General features: G+C 29.8%; 2 protein-coding genes and 1 non-coding gene across 3 annotated transcripts; 1 reads left to right on the top strand and 2 right to left on the bottom strand.

The window, feature by feature from the left end:
- Positions 1 to 7,744: 7,744 nt before the first annotated feature.
- On the bottom strand, positions 7,745 to 7,815 carry TRNAG-GCC (transfer RNA glycine (anticodon GCC)). The gene has a single exon. It is a non-coding gene; the product is annotated as a tRNA-Gly (tRNA).
- Positions 7,816 to 7,972: 157 nt separating this feature from the next.
- Positions 7,973 to 10,371, bottom strand: LOC105778661 (L-type lectin-domain containing receptor kinase VII.1). The gene has a single exon (XM_012602410.2). The coding sequence runs from the start codon at positions 10,230 to 10,232 to the stop codon at positions 8,178 to 8,180; it is 2,055 nt and encodes a 684-aa protein (XP_012457864.1). The 5' UTR covers positions 10,233 to 10,371; the 3' UTR covers positions 7,973 to 8,177.
- Positions 10,372 to 15,694: 5,323 nt separating this feature from the next.
- Positions 15,695 to 16,565, top strand: LOC105778236 (uncharacterized). Its single transcript, XM_012601894.2, has one exon. The coding sequence runs from the start codon at positions 15,863 to 15,865 to the stop codon at positions 16,334 to 16,336; it is 474 nt and encodes a 157-aa protein (XP_012457348.1). The 5' UTR covers positions 15,695 to 15,862; the 3' UTR covers positions 16,337 to 16,565.
- Positions 16,566 to 24,016: the final 7,451 nt, after the last annotated feature.

The following is a 24,016-nucleotide window of genomic DNA, read 5'->3' as shown; positions in this document are numbered from 1 at the left end:
CAACCACGACAATGCCTTAATGGTTGGTAGAGTTTTGTCGTCGTCACAATGTCAAGTCGGTGGAAACTTCACGATGAATACTTAAGCGTACGTATATTCGAGAGAATTCATACATGAGCCTTAAAATCTTTGATGAATAAAATTGTACACAATAATGTTGTTTTGATTTGACATGCAACATTTGTCATTTTTCTTTTCCACGCGACATTAAAAATGATTAGACATTAACGTTAATTGCATAACAATTTCTATTAATGTTGTTTCCCCTTTTTCTTTTTGGAAGCCTTTTAGGGTTTAAAAATTAAATTATAAATTTGTGAAGGTAAAAATATAATTTTATCCATTTTAAAAATTATAATTAGAATATTACTATTTTGGGTTTTTTTTTTGGTTAACATCCCTGTAATCTAGTCACATTGGTTCAGATAATCGACCTAAAAAGTATAGACTTTGGAGCGTTAACGATGATAGATGAGAAATGAAAAGATTCGGGTTTAGCAATATTTGGTGTATTTTATGGTATTTTAATATACTAGTTTAAAAGATGATCACTCATTCAAGCTTACTAAACTTGGGTAAAAATAATTAAATCAATTTAAAATTTTGGTTGAGTTTAAATTCCAATTTTCAAAGTTGAAACCCTAAAATAATTTCAAGTAAAATATTTTAATTTAAATAAATAATACGGGAGGTGAATTATAAACTGATTTAAATTGTTTAAGTTGTAAAATTAACAATTGACTAGTCTTGACTCATTTTCAAATATTATATTATATTATCTAAGGTAATAAAAATTAAAAATATAATAATTTTAAAAATAAAAATATTTTAGATTAATTATTTATAAATATAAGTAAACTTTGATAAATTTTGAATTTTATATTTTAAATCGAACTAAATTTAAATAAGCTTAAGTTACGCTCATACATAAATTTGAATTGAACCTGATCAATCAATTTACATTAATATATCAAAAAACTTTAAAAAGTAAAACAATAAAACGTGGGCCATAAAGCGTTAATTTACAAGTGTCAAATTGAAAACCTCAAACATGGTTTCGTGTGTTAGCAAAAAATATGCAAATGTTCTTTGCCATCATTGTAACACATTCAGCAAACTCAAACTCACGTCCTTCTATATTGATAGTAATGTCTATATCAATCAAATTAAGACTTAATCGGCTTATATTAAAATTATAATGTGCATATTAAAAACTATTTTATGTTTCTAAGTTTAAAATTGTTAATAAAAAATATTAAATTAAAAATATCATAATTTTTGAAAAAATAGAAAAATATGAGAAAGCTTAAATGAAAACGTTGTAGATACGTTTATTTAATATATCTTTTGTTTAGTTACTATTTTAATAGCTTATAATAATTTTATATTTAATCATATTATATATTAATTTATTAAGGATTAATATTATACAACTAGTTTATATTATTTTTATAAACGTTATAATTATTCAAAATTAAAATTCGAATTTTTTTAGTGCATGCCATGTTTTTATATTATATATATATATTTTTCATAATCATATTATGTGAAGGAATGGGATACCAAATATTCAATGGAAACTTCGATTTTGGACCATAACATGTGAGTAGTGACATTTGAAGAAGAAACAAAAAAACAAAGAAAACATGTTGAGCGTTTTGTATGTTTTTCGTGCACGTGCCGTGCCGATGCTCAACAACATGTACACGCAAAGCAATATTATCCGTATCTTTTTTGAAATGTAAACTAGCTTGAAGAAGAGGAGAAATTACCAGAAGGATCAACATTAGGCTATTTTTAGCCACACGATATGCTCAAATGTTCCATTAAATTTAATGCCACCACAAAACAATTTTCCACTCAATGGTGGAATTATCTATTCAAACTCGAATTTAATATACACATAAATTAACTAATGGTACTCTGCAAGCACAAGTGAAGTATTAAATTGATCAGCTCTATTGAATAGTCTTTCTACTAAACGAGCCGACTACATGGTGTGAATCTTAGCCCTTTTTATGAGAAAAGATAACAGGCAAAGTAGGAATTGATGGAAGAAAATTCAAGCCGGTGTTGATTTAATGGCTAAAGCTAAATATCTTCTTCAAGAAAGAAATTATCAATTCAGAACTGATAGAAGAAGAATATTAGCATATCATTCATATCTTATTGAAGAAAATGATGAATGCATCAATCTGCTAAAAAAGATAGCAGACATGAATATAGAAGATTTTCCATCTAACATTCTGCAACAAATCAGAAGTACGTGGGAAAATTGTCATCAAGATATATCTACCATTCATCACCTTGAGGGATGAATTAAGATGGAAGCAACCATTAATGATAAATCACATCAAGATGAATTGATAATGAAAGCAAGATGGAAACAACCATTAATGCTTGATAAAGACATCCAGATGAAGACAAAAAGTCATACATCAGGAAAAGCTATCATCAAACAATGATGATGTAAGCAATTACGGAAGCTACCATAACACAAGCAAGTGATGGAAGCAGCCATTAATTGAAGCATGCAACGTGGAAACAACCAGGTCCATGCAATTAAAGATACAATAAGACAAATGAGACGTGGAAGCAGTCACATCCATTTGGAAACTGAATACTTATCAGAAACACTGTTCGAGATTCAAAATACAATTGTATAGAATTTTTAGAATTCCTCTGTAAATAGGGAGGAAAGCTCAATTGTATAGGATCTTGTAAATTCCGCATTATCTTTCTTTTAGAATACGATCTTGTAAATTCCGCATTATCTTTCTTTTAGAATACGATCTTGTAAATTCCGCATAAACTTTCTTTTAGAATAGTCTTCTCTTTTGTAACATTTTCCTTTTGTTAATAAAGAGTCTATATTCCCTTCCGCTCATACTCTCAACCCTTCTCCCCCCAGTGATTGGTATCAAATGGTTCATGATCAAGTTTGTATTTTAAAGTAGGAAATTCATTATCTAAATAATCGTTAAAAACATATGCCTGTAGAAAATATTCTGAAAAAGCTTTTTGAAATTGAATTTGCTGTCTGCAAATTACTTTATTTATTTTTGTGAATATTTCTACCGGAAATAATTTCCTAGCTTTATTATACATGCATATTCTAAATACTTTATTCATAATAGAATTGTTTTTCCTTTATGAATAAAATATTGAATAATATCAAGAAGATTGTTTATCTCCTTATATCCATGAATTCTAACTAGAATTCATCCCATTCTCTATATAAAATAGATTTTAATAGTAAATCTTGACTTTATTTTCTTTAGTTGTTTTTCAACTAAGAATAATGAAAATTTGGTAAGAGCTCTTCGGAAATTGGCTCTTTGATTTGAAATATGAGTTTTCCATATCTCATTTATAAAATCATAATTTTCTGGTGATAAACCAGGATTATAAAAATCTTTAATTTTTGAAAGATCTTTTAATTCTTGAATTTGTTGTTGGTTCAACAAATTCTCAGCTCCCTTAATGACTTCAGCATAACTTGTTTGTGACACTGAATTCGGATTTTGGGACCATTGTAATTGACTTACCGTATTTGGGGTCAATGAAAAAGTATTTCCCATTGGTTGGTTTACCATCGGGTAATTTAAAACATTTGATCCAAGTGGTTGGTTTACCATTGGATAGGACACATAATATCATTGGTTAGGATAAAATGGTATTTGTGCAGGTACAAATCCTTTTTTGGAGTTTGATTCTGCTTTCCCTTTGTTGGGCTTTTTGTGAACGGTCAATTCACCTACTATTTCTTTTAGAGGCTGTTTACCTCTATCCATGAGGCCTGCTCAAAAAATCAGCAAATATTAGTAATAAACTACTAATTAATTTTAATAGGTGTAAATTTTTTATTACACACAATTTTATTATTTTCTTCAATTGGAATTTCTATAAAATCATCTTTTACTGATAACCAAATAGAATTTTTATCTATAGTAAAAGGTAAATATTTACATATAAAATTATTTCCTAATAATATACCTCCTTTCATGTTAGGAAAACATACAATTTTAGGAATCACAAATCTAACATTGTTTATGTAGATTGGTAAATTTTTAACTTTATAATGTATAATAGTTTTACTACCGTCTATTCCTATTATTTTTATAGGTTTTTCATTAATTCCCATTTTTCTACAGAATTGCATTTCTTACGCAACTACAAATTGTAGCTCAGTATCAATAAAAGCATTTAAAGAATAATTTTTATATTTTTAAATTGAAATGTGATTTTGATATTTATTCCAACTTTTGACTTTTTATCAATTGTTGAAGTTTGAATTTCTTCCATTCTAGTTTTCTAGAATTATTACTAGGATCGATGAGGAAATATAGGAATTTGAAGCAGTTTTAATTCCTATTGGTGTACTATTTGTACTAATATTATCCTCTTCTTCATCTGGTTGAGAATTAGAGGTAAAACTAAATTTTCATTTGTATTTGTTATACAATTATTTTTAAAATACAATTTATTTCTCGATGACATATATTCTATAGTACTAACTGGTTTAGAAGTACTAGAACTATTAATTTTTTCCATCATCCAATCTCTTGGAATTGACAGATCTCTTAAATCTAATAATTTTGGCTGAATTTCAGCAGTTAATCTGTTTGGTTCAAAGAGTTCAATAATTTTATTATTAATCTCTTTTATTTCTACTTCAGCAGTATTAGTATATTCATTAATAGCTTTAGCTATTGCATATTGAAACATATCCAAAGGTTTTAATTTGTAAAGAGATGAAAGTGGCGGTGATTGGGTTTGGATTTCAAAGCTAAGCTAAAGCTAGGCTCACAGCCTTAGCAAAGTTCCATTGCCTTGTGGTAATCGTCGATGGAGGAATACATCATACACCAGACTTACCGTTTCAAGAAACTCAAAGCATTCTTGATCTTCTTTGAGAAAGCTTTCAACTCTGCGAGGGTTCATTCACATTCACACTCATTTCCTGATTCAAACCCGATCAATGAAAACAGAAATATAGTGTTATAAGTTTTTGATGAAGAGAAAGAAATTAAACATTCGCCATTTTTTTTAGAGAAATGATTATATCAAACTGTGATTCTACGTCATTCTCCTATTCGAAAGAGATAGGGATGGCATGAAATCTTATCGTGTTTTTTAAAGTTAAGCCAAAAAATAGGCTTGGGCAAAAAATTAGGCCTATTTAAAAATATGGGTTGAGCTTGAACATTCAAAGCTCGAGCTCGGCCCAACCCCAACTAGTTTTTAAGTTAATAATGTTTTGCATTATGTTATTTTTATATATTATGTGATTTATAACACATAAAAATTAAATCTATAGTAGTATATAGTATTACTATTATAATGTAAACATTAAAAATTGTTAAGGTGACTACATATAAAATTTCAACAAATAAAAATATATAAAATTATTAAATATTAAATTAAGATAATATAAATATAAATTTTAAATTTTTTATAAAATAACATGGGCAGGTCTAAAATGGGTTTGAGTTAATCATTTACAAATATGAACTAAATTTGGTAAAATTTTAGGCTCATATTTTAGACCAGGCTGGGATCAAGCAAGCATAAAGTATGATAATATCATGCACAGGCTTAATCCGAATTCTTCTTGGCTCGGCCCATGAACACCTAGCTTCAGTCCTAAGCTAAAAGGGTATAACAACGCTTTTGGTCCCTCTTAGTTATGAAGTGCTCAATTAAGATTATGATAGCAACAAATTGCTGCTGCAAATGTTTCTTCCATACTTTTATTACAAGCTAGACATATTCTTTTTGGTTTATAATAAAATGGAGGGCGCCCAAAGTGCCAGCCAAGTTGCTGTATATAGTTAGACAAATGGGTGGACATGAATAGCTGTTAATGCCCATGTGGGTTTTGCTTATAGTTTTCACTTTCTTCATTGGATCACTAAACAAATATTCAATAATAAAAATACAAATAAATTGAAAAGAATTGGTCCATTGCCTTTTAATTTATACGAGTAAATTAAATTCAAAGTTAGTAAGCGGTGACTTAATTTAAAAAAAATTGTAAAATCATTGAAATATTCAGAAGTTTTAATTTAAGTTACTGGTTATTGAGTTTTTTTTTTTAAATTTTGTTAGTGAGCTCCAAGCGATAATTTGATGATCGATATGGTAGATCAATACCCATCGACAAATAGAAACATACCTTAGATCCAAGTTGATCTAACAATCAATGTCTGAGAAGAAAGTTGTTTGGATTTTGGTTCATAGATTCATCACTTTCAAAGTTGTTTTATGAAAAAAAAAACTAAAATGTACAAGAAAAGAGGAATGAAAGCTTTTGATTGGTGTAAGTGGTGCAAATAGAGAAGGCCCTGCAACAACGATTTTAACAACCCAGTGACTTAAATGAAAACTTTCAAACGATTCAGTGATCATTTTGTAACTTTTTAAAGTCAAATGACTAAAACATAAACTTACTAATAATTTAGTGAACTTAGTATAATTACCCTTACCCTTAATTATATATATAATTGAACGAAATTAGCTAAAAAAAATAAAATTGAATTTCTTAAGAATTGAAAATTCGACCTACCGGATTTGAACCAGTGACCTAAGGATTACACAATCAGGGAAACCCCACTACAGTCCTCCGCTCTAGCAACTGAACTAAGGAAGGCTTATTTTATAAAATGACAAAAATATTAAATATCTTTTGAATAGAGAATTCATGTCAACCTCACAAGAAAAATATAAGTTCACTGCCTGAAGAGCAATGAAAACTGAACTGAGATCTGAGGCTACTATATCTGGCAGTAGCATTATAACATTCAATGGCAGGCATAAATTAAAAGGATTTTTAGAAGGTATTTGGCAAAACTTCTAAATATCTTTCTAGTGGACTTTTCCCCTACTGTAGTTAGCTTTGTGTATTTGGCAAACAATGGGGTTAATGTGGAGCCATTGCTTTTAGTTTCTGCTGCAACTGATCAAAAATACAGGATGCAACAGTGCACCTGCTGGTTTAGCAGAGCTACAAGCTTTAATCATGAGTTCACCCATCCTAAACCCTAAAGATTGGTGTCATTAAAAGAACTCAATACATTATGGGATAGCCAAGAGAACACCCACCAAAAGATCAGCCACCATGAAGAACAATGCTGCTTCAGTGCTTGTGCCTATAACAGTAAACCGCAGGAAACTAAAAGGTTAAATTCTGCTTTTAGTTCCTGTACTTTATGGAAGCTGTGGATTTCATCCTTGTACTTTAATTTGGTCATTTTTAGTTCCTCTACTTTTCAAATTTTAAATTTTTAGTCCTCACAAAACAAATAATTGTTAAATTCATTCAGTTAAGTTCTGTCATTTCTAAAATCTGACGCAGCAAACATATTATCATATGTGTAATTCCATATCAACTTGTTATTTCCACATATTGCTAAAAGTCTCGTTAATGAATTAACGATTGTGTTTTGAGTCAGGATTAAAATTACAAATTTTGAAAAGTCTAGAGACTTAAAATGATTCAATTGAAGAATATGAGCTAAATCTATAATTATACACATAGTACATGATGACAAGTAATTGAATTTAACCAAACGAATTTAACTAATATTGTTTGGGTCATGACTAAAATTCGAAAAATACAGGGACTAAAATTCAAAAAGTATAGGGACTAAAATGATCAAATTAAAGGATAGATATAAAATCTACAACTTTTGCAAAGTGAAGGGACTAATAGCAGAATTTAACCAGACTAAAAAATATGTAATGCACCAGCCGGGAATCGAACCCGGGTCTGTACCGTGGCAGGGTACTATTCTACCACTAGACCACTGGTGCTAATTAGATATTTCAATTCATTAAAAGTATTACATCTAAATATAGATTATTTTCAAAAGAAATACCAAAATGGTGGCCATGGTCTGTAGTTTCTAGGCATAGTCGATATTTACTAAGACAAACGGCATACGATCACCAATTTCATGGATGACATTCATAATCCAAAAAAATAAACTCATCTTTTAATCATCACAATAATGTGTGTTCAAAACTTTTAACATACATGTATACAATGACATGCCTAAATATCACAAAAGAAAAAGCCCATCCCCAATCCCCCACCTAATGATTCATCTTTGCAGAGTCCTTCCAAGGCATGCTTGTGCTTCAAATGATTAAAAAACCAACAAATGATTAAAAAATTATCTACCTTCCACAATGCTGTTGGTCCAAGACAGTGACATAAAAGACGAATGTGGCCGTCGAATATTATCGATCGTGGGGTGTAACGCATACCCAAAATTCCGAGAGTAATTAATCCACATATCTCTAGTCTTCACCTTGTGCAACAAGTATGCTTCCATATCCTCCGTTTCTGCTTCACAACGCTCATTCTTCCCCTCCAACACTTTAACTACTTGTCTCATTGTTGGTCTTGAATTTGGGTCAGGATATGAGCACAACAAGCCTAAATGCAGCACCTTCTCCACCTCTTCATCATTGGTTCTTAACCGTGGATCGACCGCGGCGAGTAATTGGTTTTGCATCATCAATTCCCATACCCAATTCACCAAACCCGGCTTCCCTTCTTCTACAGGTCTCCTCCCACACATGACCTCTAAGATTAAGATCCCAAAACTGAACACATCGGTTCGTGTCGATGCTCGTTGGCATCTAAACACTTCAGGTGCCAAGTAACCCACGGTTCCAACCACACGTGTTGTGCTAGCTACTTGACCATGCCCGTGCATTCGGGCTAACCCAAAATCACCTAACCTTCCATTCATGTACTTATCAAGCAATACATTGCTTGCTTTAATATCCCTATGTAAGACCTTAGCTTCCCATCCTTCATGCAAATACAATATTGCTGAAGCAACATCTTTTATGATTCTAATTCTATCATTATAATTCAACATTTTGGTCTCATCACAATCATAGTATATCCTCTTGTCTAAGCTCCCATTTTCCATATAATCATAAACCAACATGAATGTACCTTTTTCTTTCTTACACCAACCTTTTAAACTGACCAAACTCCTGTGCTTTAACCGACCGAGACTCGAAACCTCGGCCAAAAACTCTCTCATGCCATCATTTTCGTGCGAAATTCGTTTCACAGCTATCTCTGTTCCTCCTTGTAAAACACCCTTGTGAACCTTTCCGTTTCCCCCGAAACCAATCACGTTTTCATCAGAGAAACCATCGGTAGCTGCATCGATCTCTCTGTATGTCATCTTATGCGGCCAATACTCGAATTCCCAATCTTCCATTGCCGCTCTTTCCCTTGCTTTCTTCTTAACCAAAAACAGAGAAAACAGGGCAATCAAAACAAGAACAAGGAAGCTCCCCATTGTGACACCAACAATAAACGATCTGTGCTTATAAACTGGTGTTTTGGGGATAATAAATGAAGGTAAACCAGTAGTGATCAACCTTTCACTTAATCGAAAATTCGAGTTACTGAAACTCCAAGCTAAAATCCTATGACTTTGAACCAATCTACCAGTTGATGAAGTAAATCCAACATACATTTCATCTTCAAAAACATCAGATAAATCCAAAGAAACATTCAATAATGGACGTTTAGGCCTTTTGGTTCCTATAGGTGCCATAGTTACATTAACAACCGAATCAGCATATTCAATCCAAACCTGATAGTTCTCACCACTGTTAAGCTTAAGTTCCTCAAAACCCTGATCTCCATTGTCGGGCCAGTAACCTGCCGTATGGGAGCTTGTTGATTTAAGTGAATTAACATCGATTCCGACATGGTTATCATCCATGTCTTCAAATTCTTGGTTTAAAAACACATCGAACTCAACACCAAAGACATGGTTATCACTGTCTCCATCGTTAGTAAGGTTGAAAAGACCAAGATGTTGTGACGAGGTAGTCCCATCGATGCCTGGACTTGGTGTAAAAATGAAGACAATCCCATGTCCAGGTAGGGTTTCTTTGTTACTCGAAGGAGTCATGGAGAAGATAAAAGAGGTTGAAAAAGGAAGAACGTGAGATGAATTAGGGGATTTTGTTGGGATTTTTGAGCTGTAAAGACCTCGACCGACAACGAAATCAGTTTCGTTCGTGAGTGTAAGGATGTTGGAAGAATCTATGTCGGCTATGCCGTAGAGTAAAACATCAGTTGAGTTGTTGAAGCCATTGAAGACGAAATCAAGTGATGAAATAGGTTGAGATATGGTGATTATAAAGAACATAAGAACAAACAAGACAAGCTTTGGGTGTTTCTTCTCCATTGCTGCAGCCTGCAGCAGGCTGCAAACACAAAAAAGAACCTGGAGAGCTACTTTGTTCGTGGGAGAATTCAAGTTTGATAAGTTCGTAGTACTATTTGAGGTTTTTAAAAGTCCATGGTCTTTTTTTTTCTTTTTTCTTTTTTTTTTTATGGTTTTGCCCCTCAAATGATTAAGATATTGCAAAGCTAGGATTTAGGGTTTGAATATTGGAAATTTTTAGATTGATTGCATGTAGATATTATACAAATTTGTTTGACATTCTTATGGAAGCTGACAACGTGATCTTCTTGAAAACGTCAAGCTGGAAAATAAATTGCCCTAGTTAACTTTGGTCTAATTTTCAACACTTAACTTTTCATATCAAACAACACTTTAATCTGATTTTTTGAATCTTACTCGATTGGCATGTGCATTGTTACCAATGCAGAAGGATGTAAGTTCGAGTGCGCTGAAGCGCATTATCCTCCTATTTATGGGTTAGGAAGGAATTTTTGGTAGTTCTAACCATTGTGTCAAAAAAAGAAAATATAATGAGAATCTATAATGAGATTGTTCAAAAAAATTAAAATTCAATTGATAACACTATTAATTCACTCCTGTTAAATTCGAATATGTGTTATCAGTTGGATTTAAATTTTAATTTTAAATCAAAATTTTAAATAACAAAATATTATATATTTAAATTTAATGAAACCTATTGGCGATACCATTAGGTGGATTTTAATTTTCAAATCAAACAAGTAGAAATATTAAATTCTTCAAAATAAAAGAAGTGGGGCTAAATTTAAAAGTTCAAAATTATAGGGATTGAGACATATTTAAACATTTAAATTTTCACATTTTGGGGCTTAAATTAATAACTTGCAATTTATAGCAAACAGTATATGAAATTGAGATGTGAATTACATATCTTAATTATGAAAAGATACCTAGCTTTGAAGTTGAAAAGTCAAGGACGACATTGATAAAGATAATATTAAATATATATAATTAATAAATTTATTTTTATTTCATAAATAATTTTAAATATAAATCTTTTAAGTTTATAATTGCCCCATATGAATTACTAATTTTTCTATATAGAAAAGGATTTTATCTGTTTAAGATGCTTTTGCTTTTAAGTTATTATATTAAATACATTTATAAAATTCACTTGTAACCTTTAATTAAAAATATTTATTTTTAATAATAATTTCATAAATCTCAATGTATTTTTCCGAAATTCATGAAAAGATGATGTTGAAGTTGGATAAAAATATGGTGAAGGTAATTATATTAAAAGCTAAATTGCTTTTTATCTCCTTCTTTTTACTTAAAAATCGATAAATTAGTTCTTTCGCATTAGATCAAAGAGTAAATTGATAATTTTTGTTAAAAATTTCATTTATTTCTATTGTTGAAAATTGATGTGGTTAATGGAATAACTAAACAGTTACACGTGATCTGCCACGTATATCTCATGTTGATGTACAAGGATCGATTTTTTAACAGTAAAAATGGATTGAATTTTTAACAGAATGACAAGTTCACTCATTGATCTAATGAATATGGACTAATTTGCCTATTCTATTAATTAAAGAGAGCAAAATAAATCTAACTCTTAATACAAAAGCTCTCATAATATTTTTACCGCTAAAATCAATAACAGGGTTAGGGGCTTGACAAGTGTCTTATACGGGTATAGTAAAATATTAAAAAAATACATGAAAAAAATTTAAAACTAATTATGGAATAAAAAAAGTACACTACCACTAATCAAATACTAATCATATATTCATATATTAACAACTAAATTCGTTAAAAAATAATATTTTGTTCACGGCCACTCTACCAGTAGAATTTTTAAACCCCACAAGCAAGATAAAGGGGTTGACAGATGCCCCATAGGAGCAAAATTCATTATCAATGTATCAAATATTAACTCTTTATTAATATAATTATGTTTATAATATAGTATAATTTTTTAAATTTATACTATATTTTATTATATTAATTCAAAATAAAATATTTATTAATATATTTTTCACGTAAAATAATAGTATTATTATATTTTAATTTATTCAAAATTAAACATAGATTATCTACATAAATTGTTGACCAAATATGACGGTAAAATAGTACCCTCCCCTAAGTCCTAACATGTTTAAAAATTTTAAAATTTTAAACTAATAAAGGTAAATTTGCACTTTAGAAACTTAAAAATAATAAAATTTGATTTAATCCTTTAGAATTTATAAAGATATAGACTATTAAAATTATGAAATTACATTTTACTATCGTAAAAATTACAATTTAATGTCGACTCTTAAAAAAGTTTTCTGACTTCACCTTTGAATTTAAATAAAAAAAATTAACATCGATATGATCATCTAACCAAATTCAAATACATGTGAATATTTAAATATATGTATTCATAATTAATAGGTGAGAAATAATGAACCACATATGCTTTGGAAAGGACTTCGGAACACGACCATGATATGTCTGCGAATGGTAGGAAATTTTCAAGGCTGTTTTTAGAGACTTTTTAACCAAATTCTTTAAGAAAGCATTTGTCAACTTAGCTAGCTTGATTGGATGTGTTGGGAGTGTTATCATGCGCAAACTCTTTTGTCTTTAATATGATCGAGTGCTTAATTGGATGTGCATCCAAAGATTTTCCATTTCCTTCCCAACATGCAATTAATGCACCTTTCCTACTTGTATAGAGAGTTATGGGGTGACATTCTTCCCCTCTTGATCTCATGATGCTACTGTCGCGAGCTCCTTCGTAGTAGTCAAATTTCGTTCAAATTTGTTTATGTGGAAAGTCAAATCCATAAATATGAAAGAGATAATTATATCTTTAGATTTGCAGCTTTTTTCTTCATTGGTGTTAGAGTTATTGACTCAACAATAATGGAGGTTACAATAGGGCAAATGTCTTAGCGTAAAAATATCACGAAAGTCCTTGTATTAGGAGGAGTTAAATTATATTTTATTTATTTTATTTAAAAAAGAGTAAAATAATCACTACAGGTTAGATCAAACGTTAAACTGGCCCTTTATTAAAAATTTAATCTATTTCTATTGCTAAAATTCATAATTAGTATGGAGTTGGATCTTTGTTGAGGGATTGCCCTTCGTTTATCTACGACGAGTTATCAAATCAAGCTGAGTTACATTGAGTGAAAAAAAATCAAGTTACTTAAGTTGAATTGTAGTTTGACAAACTGAACTTGATTTGAAATTTTGATGACTCGAGTTGAATGAAACAGAAACTGAGTCAAGCTGAATCTAATAAATCAATTCAATTTGAATTGAAATAAATATTTAATTATCTAGTGTGATATTACAATTATTTAAGCTATCATAATAAGTACATGACTTTATGATTTTTAGATTTTAACCAATGTTTAAAAAACCTCATCGATGGTCAAACTTAGGCCCGCCCAAAATATGGGAGGGTTCGGGTAAAAATATAGGCCCGAAATATGAGCTTGGGCAAAAAAACGAGGCCCGTTTAAAAAACGGGCCGAGCCTCGGCACCATTTTTTGGCCCGGGCCCGGCCCGAATATAATAAATATATATTTTTTATTTTTATTTTTATTTTTAAATTTTAAAATACTTTTAAAATAATTTTTTTTATTTTTTTATTTTTAAAATAATTTTTTAATGTTTATTTTAAAAATGGGCCGGGCCAGGCCGGGTCGGGCTCGGGCTTATGATGTTTTTCCCGAGCCGGGCCTGGGCAAAATTTTAGTCCCATATTTCAGGTTGGGCCGGGCCGGGCCCGGGCCTAGGAGGCAGGCCGAAAATTTTTTCCAGGCCCGACCCAGCCCATGGACAGGTCTAGTCAAACCAATCAGACTATCACTTCTTGGTTTAATTGGCTTGATCCTCGATTCAATGATAATTAACTAAATAATTAAAAAATAAAAAATATAAATCGATTCAACTGTCAGTTTTTATCTTAATTTTTTATTTTTATCGACCCTAAATCATTTGCTCAAAAGCAAATTCAAACCCTTTATCCAAACCGATATATCCACCAATTCGATCTGATTTCAATAACATTACTTTTAACAAATGATTTTGGAAGAGAAGAAAAAAAATTGTAAACTGAAAGGTTATGCTAATTAGAAAACTATTAATATTAGAAGCTTAAATCCTAAACCCTAATTTTTTAGCATATTTTGCATGACAAAGCTATATAATTAATATGCGACAATTATAGCGAGAATTTTAATCTTAACCATTAGATCAAAATAAATGGTTTTAAACCTTAGATTTGTATTTATCTTGCCATATTAAAATAAAATCAACAACACTCAAATTTTCTCTTTTTTTTCATCGTGTAATTGAAGTTTTAGGGTGAAAATTTTTGGATAATTTTTACTTTTAGAATTTTTTTGAGAAAAAAATGCAATAGAAAGCAAGAGTTTAGGATTATTAAGATTAATCAATTTGGATATTATGTGTTTGCTTTTCTTGATTGAAAAATTTATCGGTCATTTCATTCCAAAAAATTAGAGTTTTTTTTGATTAATTTGAAATACTCACTTTTTATTTAACCAATTTAAAATTTCAATTTTTTAAAATGAAATCATCGACCAATTTTTCAATCAACAAAAGAAAATCTTAATACACAAATTAATTAATCTTAATAACATTTTACTTTCAATCCCAATTTTGAGACCGAAAGTAAAACTTATTCAACAAAAATTTTCACCTTCATATTTTAATACCACGGTGAAAAAGAATTTATTAATTTTATTTTAATAAAATAAAAAATCTAAAATTTAGAATTTAGAATCAAAATTTTTTGGTTGAAATTTTAGGATTTTATTTTCACAGTCATACGGAAACGTACCTGTCGGCACTAATTAGATTCCGGCACGTGGTTGTAGCAAAAGACAAGAGGATTATTTAATGTCCCAGAAATTGGGTCCCACCAGATCCTTATCTTCCTTTAAACCCAACTCGGCAGAATCTTTCACAAAATTAGTAAAATAAATTGTCTAATTCAGTTTTAGTCCCTCTATTATATTTAAAATTTAAAATTTAATCATTTAAATTTTAATTTAGTAGAATTTGATCCCTCTATTTTTATAATATCACTAGCATATCCGTATTCATAAAAATGTTAGTTGAATGTTTAAGGTCCATAAAAATATAACTAAATTGGTCACAGAGTTAAGATTACATGAAAATATAAATAATATTCTATTAATGATAAATTTACATGTTAGTTGAATGTTTTGAGTTTTTTTTTAATATGTTATTAATTTAATGGTAACAGCTAAATATATTATTAATTTAAGGAAATATATAAAATATGTTATTAATTTAGGTTTACTAATAACATTATAAAAATACAGATATCAAATTACATAAATTAAAGTAGAATGGATAAATCTAAAATTTTAATATAGTATAGGGACTAAAACAACAATTAATCCTAAAAGAAATCACCGATAAAACTAGCGAAAATCCTTTTTTCTCTACCTCTTCTTCGTTTAGTCTTTGCTTCCTGAAATAAACTCGAAGAGTCAGTGTCCTATTCCACTACAACCATGCCTATTTTAAGAAATCCTTAACAAAATTACAACCGTCCATCCGGTCGAATTCAGGAAAAAAACCCACGAAAATGGCAACGAGAACATCGTCACCATCGCCTTCGTCATCACCGCCGTCGTCGTGCTTCATGCTGATCTGTCTCCTCCACTCGGCCATCGCCATATCAAGCGGCGCCTTCATGATGTTCCGTATGAAAGAAATCTACACCTTCACGCACGGGATCGAAACTGCCACCAAGCTCCTCGGCTCCACCCCACACGACCAACTCCTGATCCGGACCTCCGATTCGTTCTCCGGCCTGCTCTTGTTCACCATCGGCTTCTTGCTCTTCATGGTCTCCTTCGTTGAAGACACCGATTTCCAGTCCTTCTTCGCCGCCGGCTGCACCTTCTTGCACGTTTTCATGGCCGTGTGGAGGTTTTGGTTCGAGACCAGAGTGGAGGATTTGGCTTGGGATTGTATTAGGCAAACGATTGGCGATATTTTATTGGCTCTTTCTTGGGTTTCCTTTTTGGTTTACTCTTGGAGAGAAAAGTATGATTAGATATTTTCATTTTTCTTGTTAAAATTTTGCTCTGTTTTTTTTTTTTGGTAATATGGAAATGTATATTTTGTGAAGTTAATAATTTGGGTCTTTTTGAAATGAATGTAAAATTATTGGGTATGGGTCAGAATTTAAGAAAAATTCATCCTGTGTGTTTTATTTGCCCTTTGAAATTAGATTGTAAATACTTAAAATTTTCCTTTAATAAATTTATTATGAATTTTGATCATATCTGTTTTTTTTATATAACGTCTAAAAATACTCATAGTCCCTCCCCAACTTAAAAATAGAATGACAATACGGTTCAGCACACTGAAACCTATATCCTCGTACTAGCAATATAGATGATCATGGGTCGGGTTCGAGCCGGACCTAGACAAAATTTTAGGCCCACTTTCTAGGCTCGGGCTTGGCTCGGCCCGAAATATGAGCCTAAAAATTTGTCTAAGCCCAATCCGAAAGAAAATTACTAAGCCCGAGACTGGCCCGGCCCAACCCATATTAAATATATATTTAATATATAATATATCTTTTTAATATATTTGATTAAATATATATTTGATAATTCCTTAAATATAGCTCAACCTATCTATGCCAGACAGGATTAAAAATAAAAATATATATTTAATATATAATTCAGGTCGGGTCGGGCCCGAGCCAAAAAGCTTTTATCAATGTCTGGCCCGTTTAGAAAATGGACCTCATTTTTTTCAAAACGGGCTTTATTTTTTTGCCCAAACTCATATTTAGGGCTTATATTTTTACCAGAACCCTCTCATTTTTCGGACAGGCTATTGGGCCGGGTAAGGTAGCCCAACCCATGATCACCTCTAACAGGCAACAATGCCCATATCAATCGAACTATGACTCAATCGGTAAAAATTGTGACTTTTTAAATATACAATTTAAGCTAAATCTTTTGTATTGAATTCCAATTAAACTTGAAATTAAGTTAAATTTGATTATTATTTTCTCCGTGAGTTACAGTAAGTCATAAGTTTCAGCACTCTCGGTAAATTTAAAATTTAGTTTCTATACTTTTATTTCTATAAGTTTAATTATCTATTTTTCAGATTTTAAAATTTAAATCTAATTGTTAATACTATTAAAATTACTTTATTTAATTCAGCTTTATTATAGTGTCATTATTTTAGTTATATTTCCACTAAGTGAATATTTTTTTAATCACAAAATGTCACACTAATAAATTTAACAGTATTAAAAATTAAACCAGAATTTTAGAATTTTAAAACAGATAAACTAATTTCTTGAAAATAAAAGTAAAGAGACTAAATTTGAAATTTGTGAAGAGCACGGGGACCTATAGCATATTTTAACCAAATACATGCTACTTAAACTTGAGTATTAATGCTGTTGTTGCTGTGGTTGGACTGGTATTACTGTTCATCTTCCGTTAAAAGTTGAGCTTGTGATATGCTATTTGATCTCAACAGTTGTTTGTTAGCAATTGCCCAATGGTTCCTTCTTAGCAGATTGAAAATTGAAAAGCTTAGTTAGGCACTGGGCAGCAGCCGTACTGGACCCCAAGTAACCAGCTTGCAAAAGCCCATTGTGTCAAGCCTAGTGTTGGGTCTTAATAGTATTACCAGGTAAAGTTAATTAATGGCTCGTATGATTATTGTGGCAAAGAAGTGATTTTTTTTTAAAAAATAAAATATTTATTTTAGACGTGATGTAATTAGACTTGATTATGAACCGGATCAACCATCCAGGTCCGAAAGTTCACCTAAAAATGGGAGCGTTTGCGCAAAAATATATAAGATTGAAAATGAGTTTGGATAAAAAGTAAGACCCATTTTCAAGCCAAGAGTATGATTTTTTGGCTCGGGCCTGGCCAGATCCGAATCACCTATTTTGCTGGCATTTTGCTATTATATTGATACCATTTTGTTGTTATTGTTTAGATATTGTACAACTCTTATTTTATTGTTGATTTTGCTACTGTTGGGAAATATTTATTTTAATATTTTTAGTGTATTTGATGTATTATATTTTTTATAAAAATAATCTAAAAAAATTAATACGAGCTAGTTGAGTTAGGCTCAAGTTTACCATTTTTAATCTGGACTGAGTTGAGTAGAATTTTAGACTTATTTTTTAGGCCGAACTCGGGCCTAGAGAATTGACCTAAAATTTTACATATCTATAATTAGATCTAGATGTATTCTAAGGACGATAAAAATAATAAATTCAAACAAAAGTTAAAATTTTTATTTGGATTAAAATCTCAAATTATTTACTAAATATTTCTTCTTATTTGAAAGTGTTGAAAAACACGAGTTAGTGGAATGAGTTCAAGTACTACTTCTAATCTTACACGATATTAGCTTGGGATAGGCCTAAACTTTTGCTTATTACTACATTTGACCCCTTCCTTCTCCATCTTTTATCTTATATACCCCTTCCCTCTTTGAAAACTGGCTTGTCAACAATTAATATTATAAAAATAAGGATGAAGGAAAAGCAGCAAAAGATAAGAACAAGAACCGAAGGGCCCCAAAAAAAGTGTTTTAGTTCGTTATTGATGTTTCACAATTACCCCCCCAATTCATCATTGCATGTTTCTTGGTTTGTCGAAAATCTTTTGATATAACCAAGTTATGCTTGCTTAACAGTTCTCTGGGTAAAGCTTGGATAAGCTCTGTAGAGCGGGGAAGGGCGAAAAAGGAAGAAAAAAGAAGAAGTGGGGCTTATAGTTTATACAAATAAATATATTTAAATTTTAGAATATTTCGATTTGGGTTTTTAAAGCATAACTGTTGTATTAATTAGGTTTTTTTTCTAGACTTAACATTAATTTGGATGTTGAATAATAAATTTAGATTTAAAGTGGAGTATACGTGAATCGAATTTTAAATATATTTATACTTATTACATTCATCGTTTGAATTATGGGTTTGAATGGGCGGTGCATTTATCTGCGGTTACTGTAAAAATAACGGTGACGGTGAGATTAGATACTTAAGTGATACTGTAGCATGAGACAAAAAATATGCTACACACATCGCACCGTCCATCCAAACTCACACTCAGAATGGCTATCCAAGCTATAGATATAAACTTGTTCAAATTTTGAAATACATATTTTAAATACTTTACGTCAAATCCGAGCTAACATTTAATTTTTAAGCCAAAATTATTATTTATAAAAAAAATTAACAAACATTTAGAGATTAATTTAAAATTTAATTCTCAAAAACTTTTAAGGTAATTAACTAAAAATAATAATCGATTTGATTCGGATAACTGTAATTTTTAAATCATTTTCATAAACCAACCCAACTATTACCGTTGTACTAGAATCTAAATAAAGTCAAGTACCCTAACTATTAAGGGTTCACAGATAATTTCCTCTCGAAAGGGTTCAATTTTCTTTTCTTTGTTTTTTATTTTATTTTATTTTATTTAAAATATAAATTCCAAAGCCTTTCAAATTCACAGTCATCTTATAAAAATCTAAAATCATCTAAACCCATATTTAACTTCCTCTAAATATACCTTCAAATCCGATCCATAACAAATAAAACTGTATAAACGATAAATTTAAAGTATCACTTTCTAGTGAGGGATTGGAACCGGATACGAAAAGGAACCTACATGCATGGTTGGAACTTGATGTTTGGCAAATGTTAGTTTGACAATGTTTTTGAAAAGTGCCGTGGAAAAGTACTTTTGAAAATTTTGGTTTAAATTTTGAGTGTTTAATATTACTGTCAAAAAGTACTTTTGAGAAATAAAATGTTCATTTTAGACATGTTATTATCAAGTAACAAATATGTATTTAAATTAGTTAATATTATTATATTTTAGTAAGAATATAAAAAATTTTATTATAACTTGTTGTTAATATTTTAATATATGAAATATAAATTTTAAATATTTTAAGCAATAAATATTAATTATTTATAAAATTTAATTAGAATATATAAATTATATTTTAAATATTTAAATACAACCAGTAAATATTTGTAATTAGTATTTTAAAAAAATATTTTTTTATTTTTAATTAATGATTTTAACACATTTATAATTAAGTACCAAGAAAAAAAAGTACTATGTTATTGGAGGGGTGAAAAAGTAATTAAGTACCAAAAGTGTTTTTGTGAAAGGAAAAGATAAAATTTGTAGCTTCTCATTTTCAGTAGTACTTTTGAAAAGTACTTCTGAAAAACTAAAAATTTCAACTAAAAACAGCTTGTTCTGCACAGCTTTTCTTCTAAAAATATTTTTAAAATCAAAAGTACTTTTTTTAAGTAATGAATAACAGATGTTTTTCTTTTGAAAGATATGGATAGAGACAATGACGAGGGCAGTCTGTCTCTATCACCCACAGTTACCTCCATTGATTTGGATTGAGTGGAGCAAGTTTAATGGAACTAACCCAACAATTTCATGCATATCCCCTTTTATGGTTGACTCCATTTTCGGCAATGTGCTACACTCCTAGCTCATTTTCCCTTTTTGCTATTTACTCATGTCTTTGATTGATAGAAACATATATATATATATACCAAAGTAATCGAAATTGATTTGGAGGCCTGAATCACTTTTTTTTCAAAGATAAAATAAAGTTTTAAAATGTTTAAAATAAAATCATAAAAATTATGTGTACTGATTTGATGGTTAGGGTGTTTACTGCTCCAGTTGTGACATGAGTTTGAATCGCGCTAATCGCATTATTATTACTCTTAACATTATTGTTATGTCTTTACGTAACACAGTTAACAATTATTGGCACAAATTATGTTTTAAAGGAACATTATTTTCTATTGAATGTTATGTCTTTGCATAACAAAATTTAAGGTGAATTCAAAAAGAAATTAGAGGGCGAGTTGAATTATAAAATTTTGATAGATCAAATTTTAATTTTATCATTTATTGATTTTATGTTTTCATAATTTTGAAGAGGTTAAATATTTTTTCTATTTTTGAAGTGAAAGTGTAATTTTACTATATATTAATTTATAATTTAATCGTTTATGAAAATACAAAATTACAAATTTTTTCTTTTTGAGACAAAGGCCCAATTGCTCGATACAAAAAATATATTTAAAAACATATGTACAATATAATATTAATTTAGTCTTTAAAATATTTTAATTAAGTCCTTAAAGTATTAGTATCGTGTCGATTAATTACTTCCGTTGATCTTCTTGTCTAATGTGGAACACATTTAAAACACAAAATTAAATGTTAAACACTGTCATGTTAAAAAAATCATCCTAAATTTTAATGACATTATCTATTCTTTTAGCACATTAGACCCAAATCGCTTATATCTTAACTCAATTGGTATTGATCTTTGTTGCAAAAATAAAAAGATATGAGTTCGAGCATACTTAAGCTCAAATTATCTTTTGTTTTAAAATTTTAAGATCATAAAAAATACACTAAATTTAAATTGTCCATACAATATATATACGTATTTAAATTTTAATCTACCTATTTTAAGTATATTACAAGTCATACCCTTATTAAAATTAATCCATACATGTGAAATGATTAACTCTTTTATGGACCCAACATTTCCATATCCCTTTGTTATATATTTATGCTCCAATTGAAAAGTAATCTAATGTATATTATTAGTGGCTGCAGTGCATGTGGACATGAAATATATATATAAAACTTGTAAACATATTTTCCTTCAAAGTGGAAAGGGCATTCTTTGCCATTTGCCACTTATTAAGTATATGTATAAACAAAATAAAACAAAGAATTGGCATTGTCTAACAAAAGCACTTTTGGTGTGTGCTCCCACTACTTCCACTTTGGTCTTAAAATATGATTTGCTTTTAATGGAATTCATTGTCACAATAGTTAACTCCACTTCTTCACATTCTTCACCAGTTCTTGACCCCATCTTAATACTCTTCATTTCCTCCTCCCTTCATTATTATTATTGGTTGATATAACTTGAGTGGAGAAAGAAAACAATAAAGTCATAAAGGAGAAGAATGAGATTTTACGAGTCATCTCGAAAGATTCATACAAGGAAGTGTTGAAAGGTTAATGGTAAAGAGGAGCTATAATCTGATGCTTATGAGATAAGTCATCAAATTTTGTTGACATGCGTGCTGATGTGTATCTTTTGAGCTATGTGTCAAGTCCTTATAGTTTGTATAGTGACAGGTCGATGAATTTTATAAATAATGAATGAGACATTACGGGATTTTTATTATTGATAAGACTATAACAAAAATAGAGCAGGGCAAGATGTAAATGTATAAGATTATTATTTATTTTTTGGGGCTAGTTAGATCTAATGAAATTGTGTTCATTTCCTAACAATAGTGACACCAATGTGCCACAGTTGTATGTATGTACACTTCCTTAAAATTTCAACCTGTTGTATGAGTTTCCTTGTAAGTTCCAAAGCACTATAATCAAATTAGTGGTCCATGATGCAATGGGAAAATATAGTTGATTAGCTAAGCTTCCACCGCATTGGCCAACTTTTTTCCCAAACTTTTTTCTCAAACATTCAATTTTTGTAATGTGAAATTAGAAATTCATATTGAGAGGTTGAGATAAATTTATAAAATTTTGATAAAATTAAATTTTGAATTTTTACAAGTGGTCAAAAACGTAATTTTCTTATTTAATCAAAATTGGTTAAAAAGACTTAAATCAAATTATTGGTTTTGTGGAGGGACTAAATATAACATTATTCCATTTGACAACTAACAGTAAAGCTTCACAGTCAAAAGACATCAAAAACAGTGAATCTAAATTAATATATATATAGGAAGTATGAACAATCATTTCAACAACCACTTTTTTTCTTCATAGAAGTTGCTTGAAGGGGTAAATCAAATTCCTCATATTATTAACCTAATTTTAAGGTTAAATTAGTTGAATGTGCGGAAAAAAAATTAATTGGTAAAATAGGGTTTTTTTTTTAAATTTAAGAATTAATTGGAGAAAGAGCGTGAAAGCGGTTTAGCTTGGCGTACTTTCACACACTCTCATAAAAAACACGACTTATTTTTTAAATTAAAAATATATTTTACCAATTATTTTTTACAACATATTTAACTAATTTAACCTTATTTTGAAGCTAAAACAGTGATTATATATAATTATAAAAAGGAAAAAAAAAAGTAATTAGCCACTTACTTGAAAAGCTGAAACATAGAAGGGAAATATGTAGTGTAAGAAGGAATGATCTTGTGAATATTCTGGCATTCTGCTTGCTGTTCTCACCAGTGGAGTCCTTGTGCTCTAATACTTAAGCTTTTAAATTGTCTTAAAAAGTGAACATTTTTAAAAAAAGAAATATAAAACTTTGATGACAGTTAAAATGAGACAATTTAGATTTGTGTTTTATTTGGTATTTGTCACTTTTTTAATTATGTTATTACGATTTTTATTTTTGAAATGTGATTAAAATTCATATTCGAATATGTATTAGTTAATACGAGATATGGTGATGGAGGTTGGAAGTGGTTTACACGAAACACCGAGAGTTGTTATTGGTGGTTTAGAAGTGCTGGGAAGGTCAAAAATGTAATTTTACCATTATTCTAACTTGTGATTTCATTAAATTTGAAAGGATTAGAAAGCCGATTTACCCTTTTCTTTGTTTGGATTGAGTATAGAGAAAGAGCTTGGCAGGATCTTTATAATGTGAGACCGATAATAAAATCATAGAATGCT

The sequence above is a fragment of the Gossypium raimondii genome, chromosome 10 (assembly GCF_025698545.1).
Source record: "Gossypium raimondii isolate GPD5lz chromosome 10, ASM2569854v1, whole genome shotgun sequence".
NCBI lineage: Eukaryota > Viridiplantae > Streptophyta > Magnoliopsida > Malvales > Malvaceae > Gossypium > Gossypium raimondii.
This window is presented reverse-complemented; position numbering and strand designations above follow the sequence as displayed.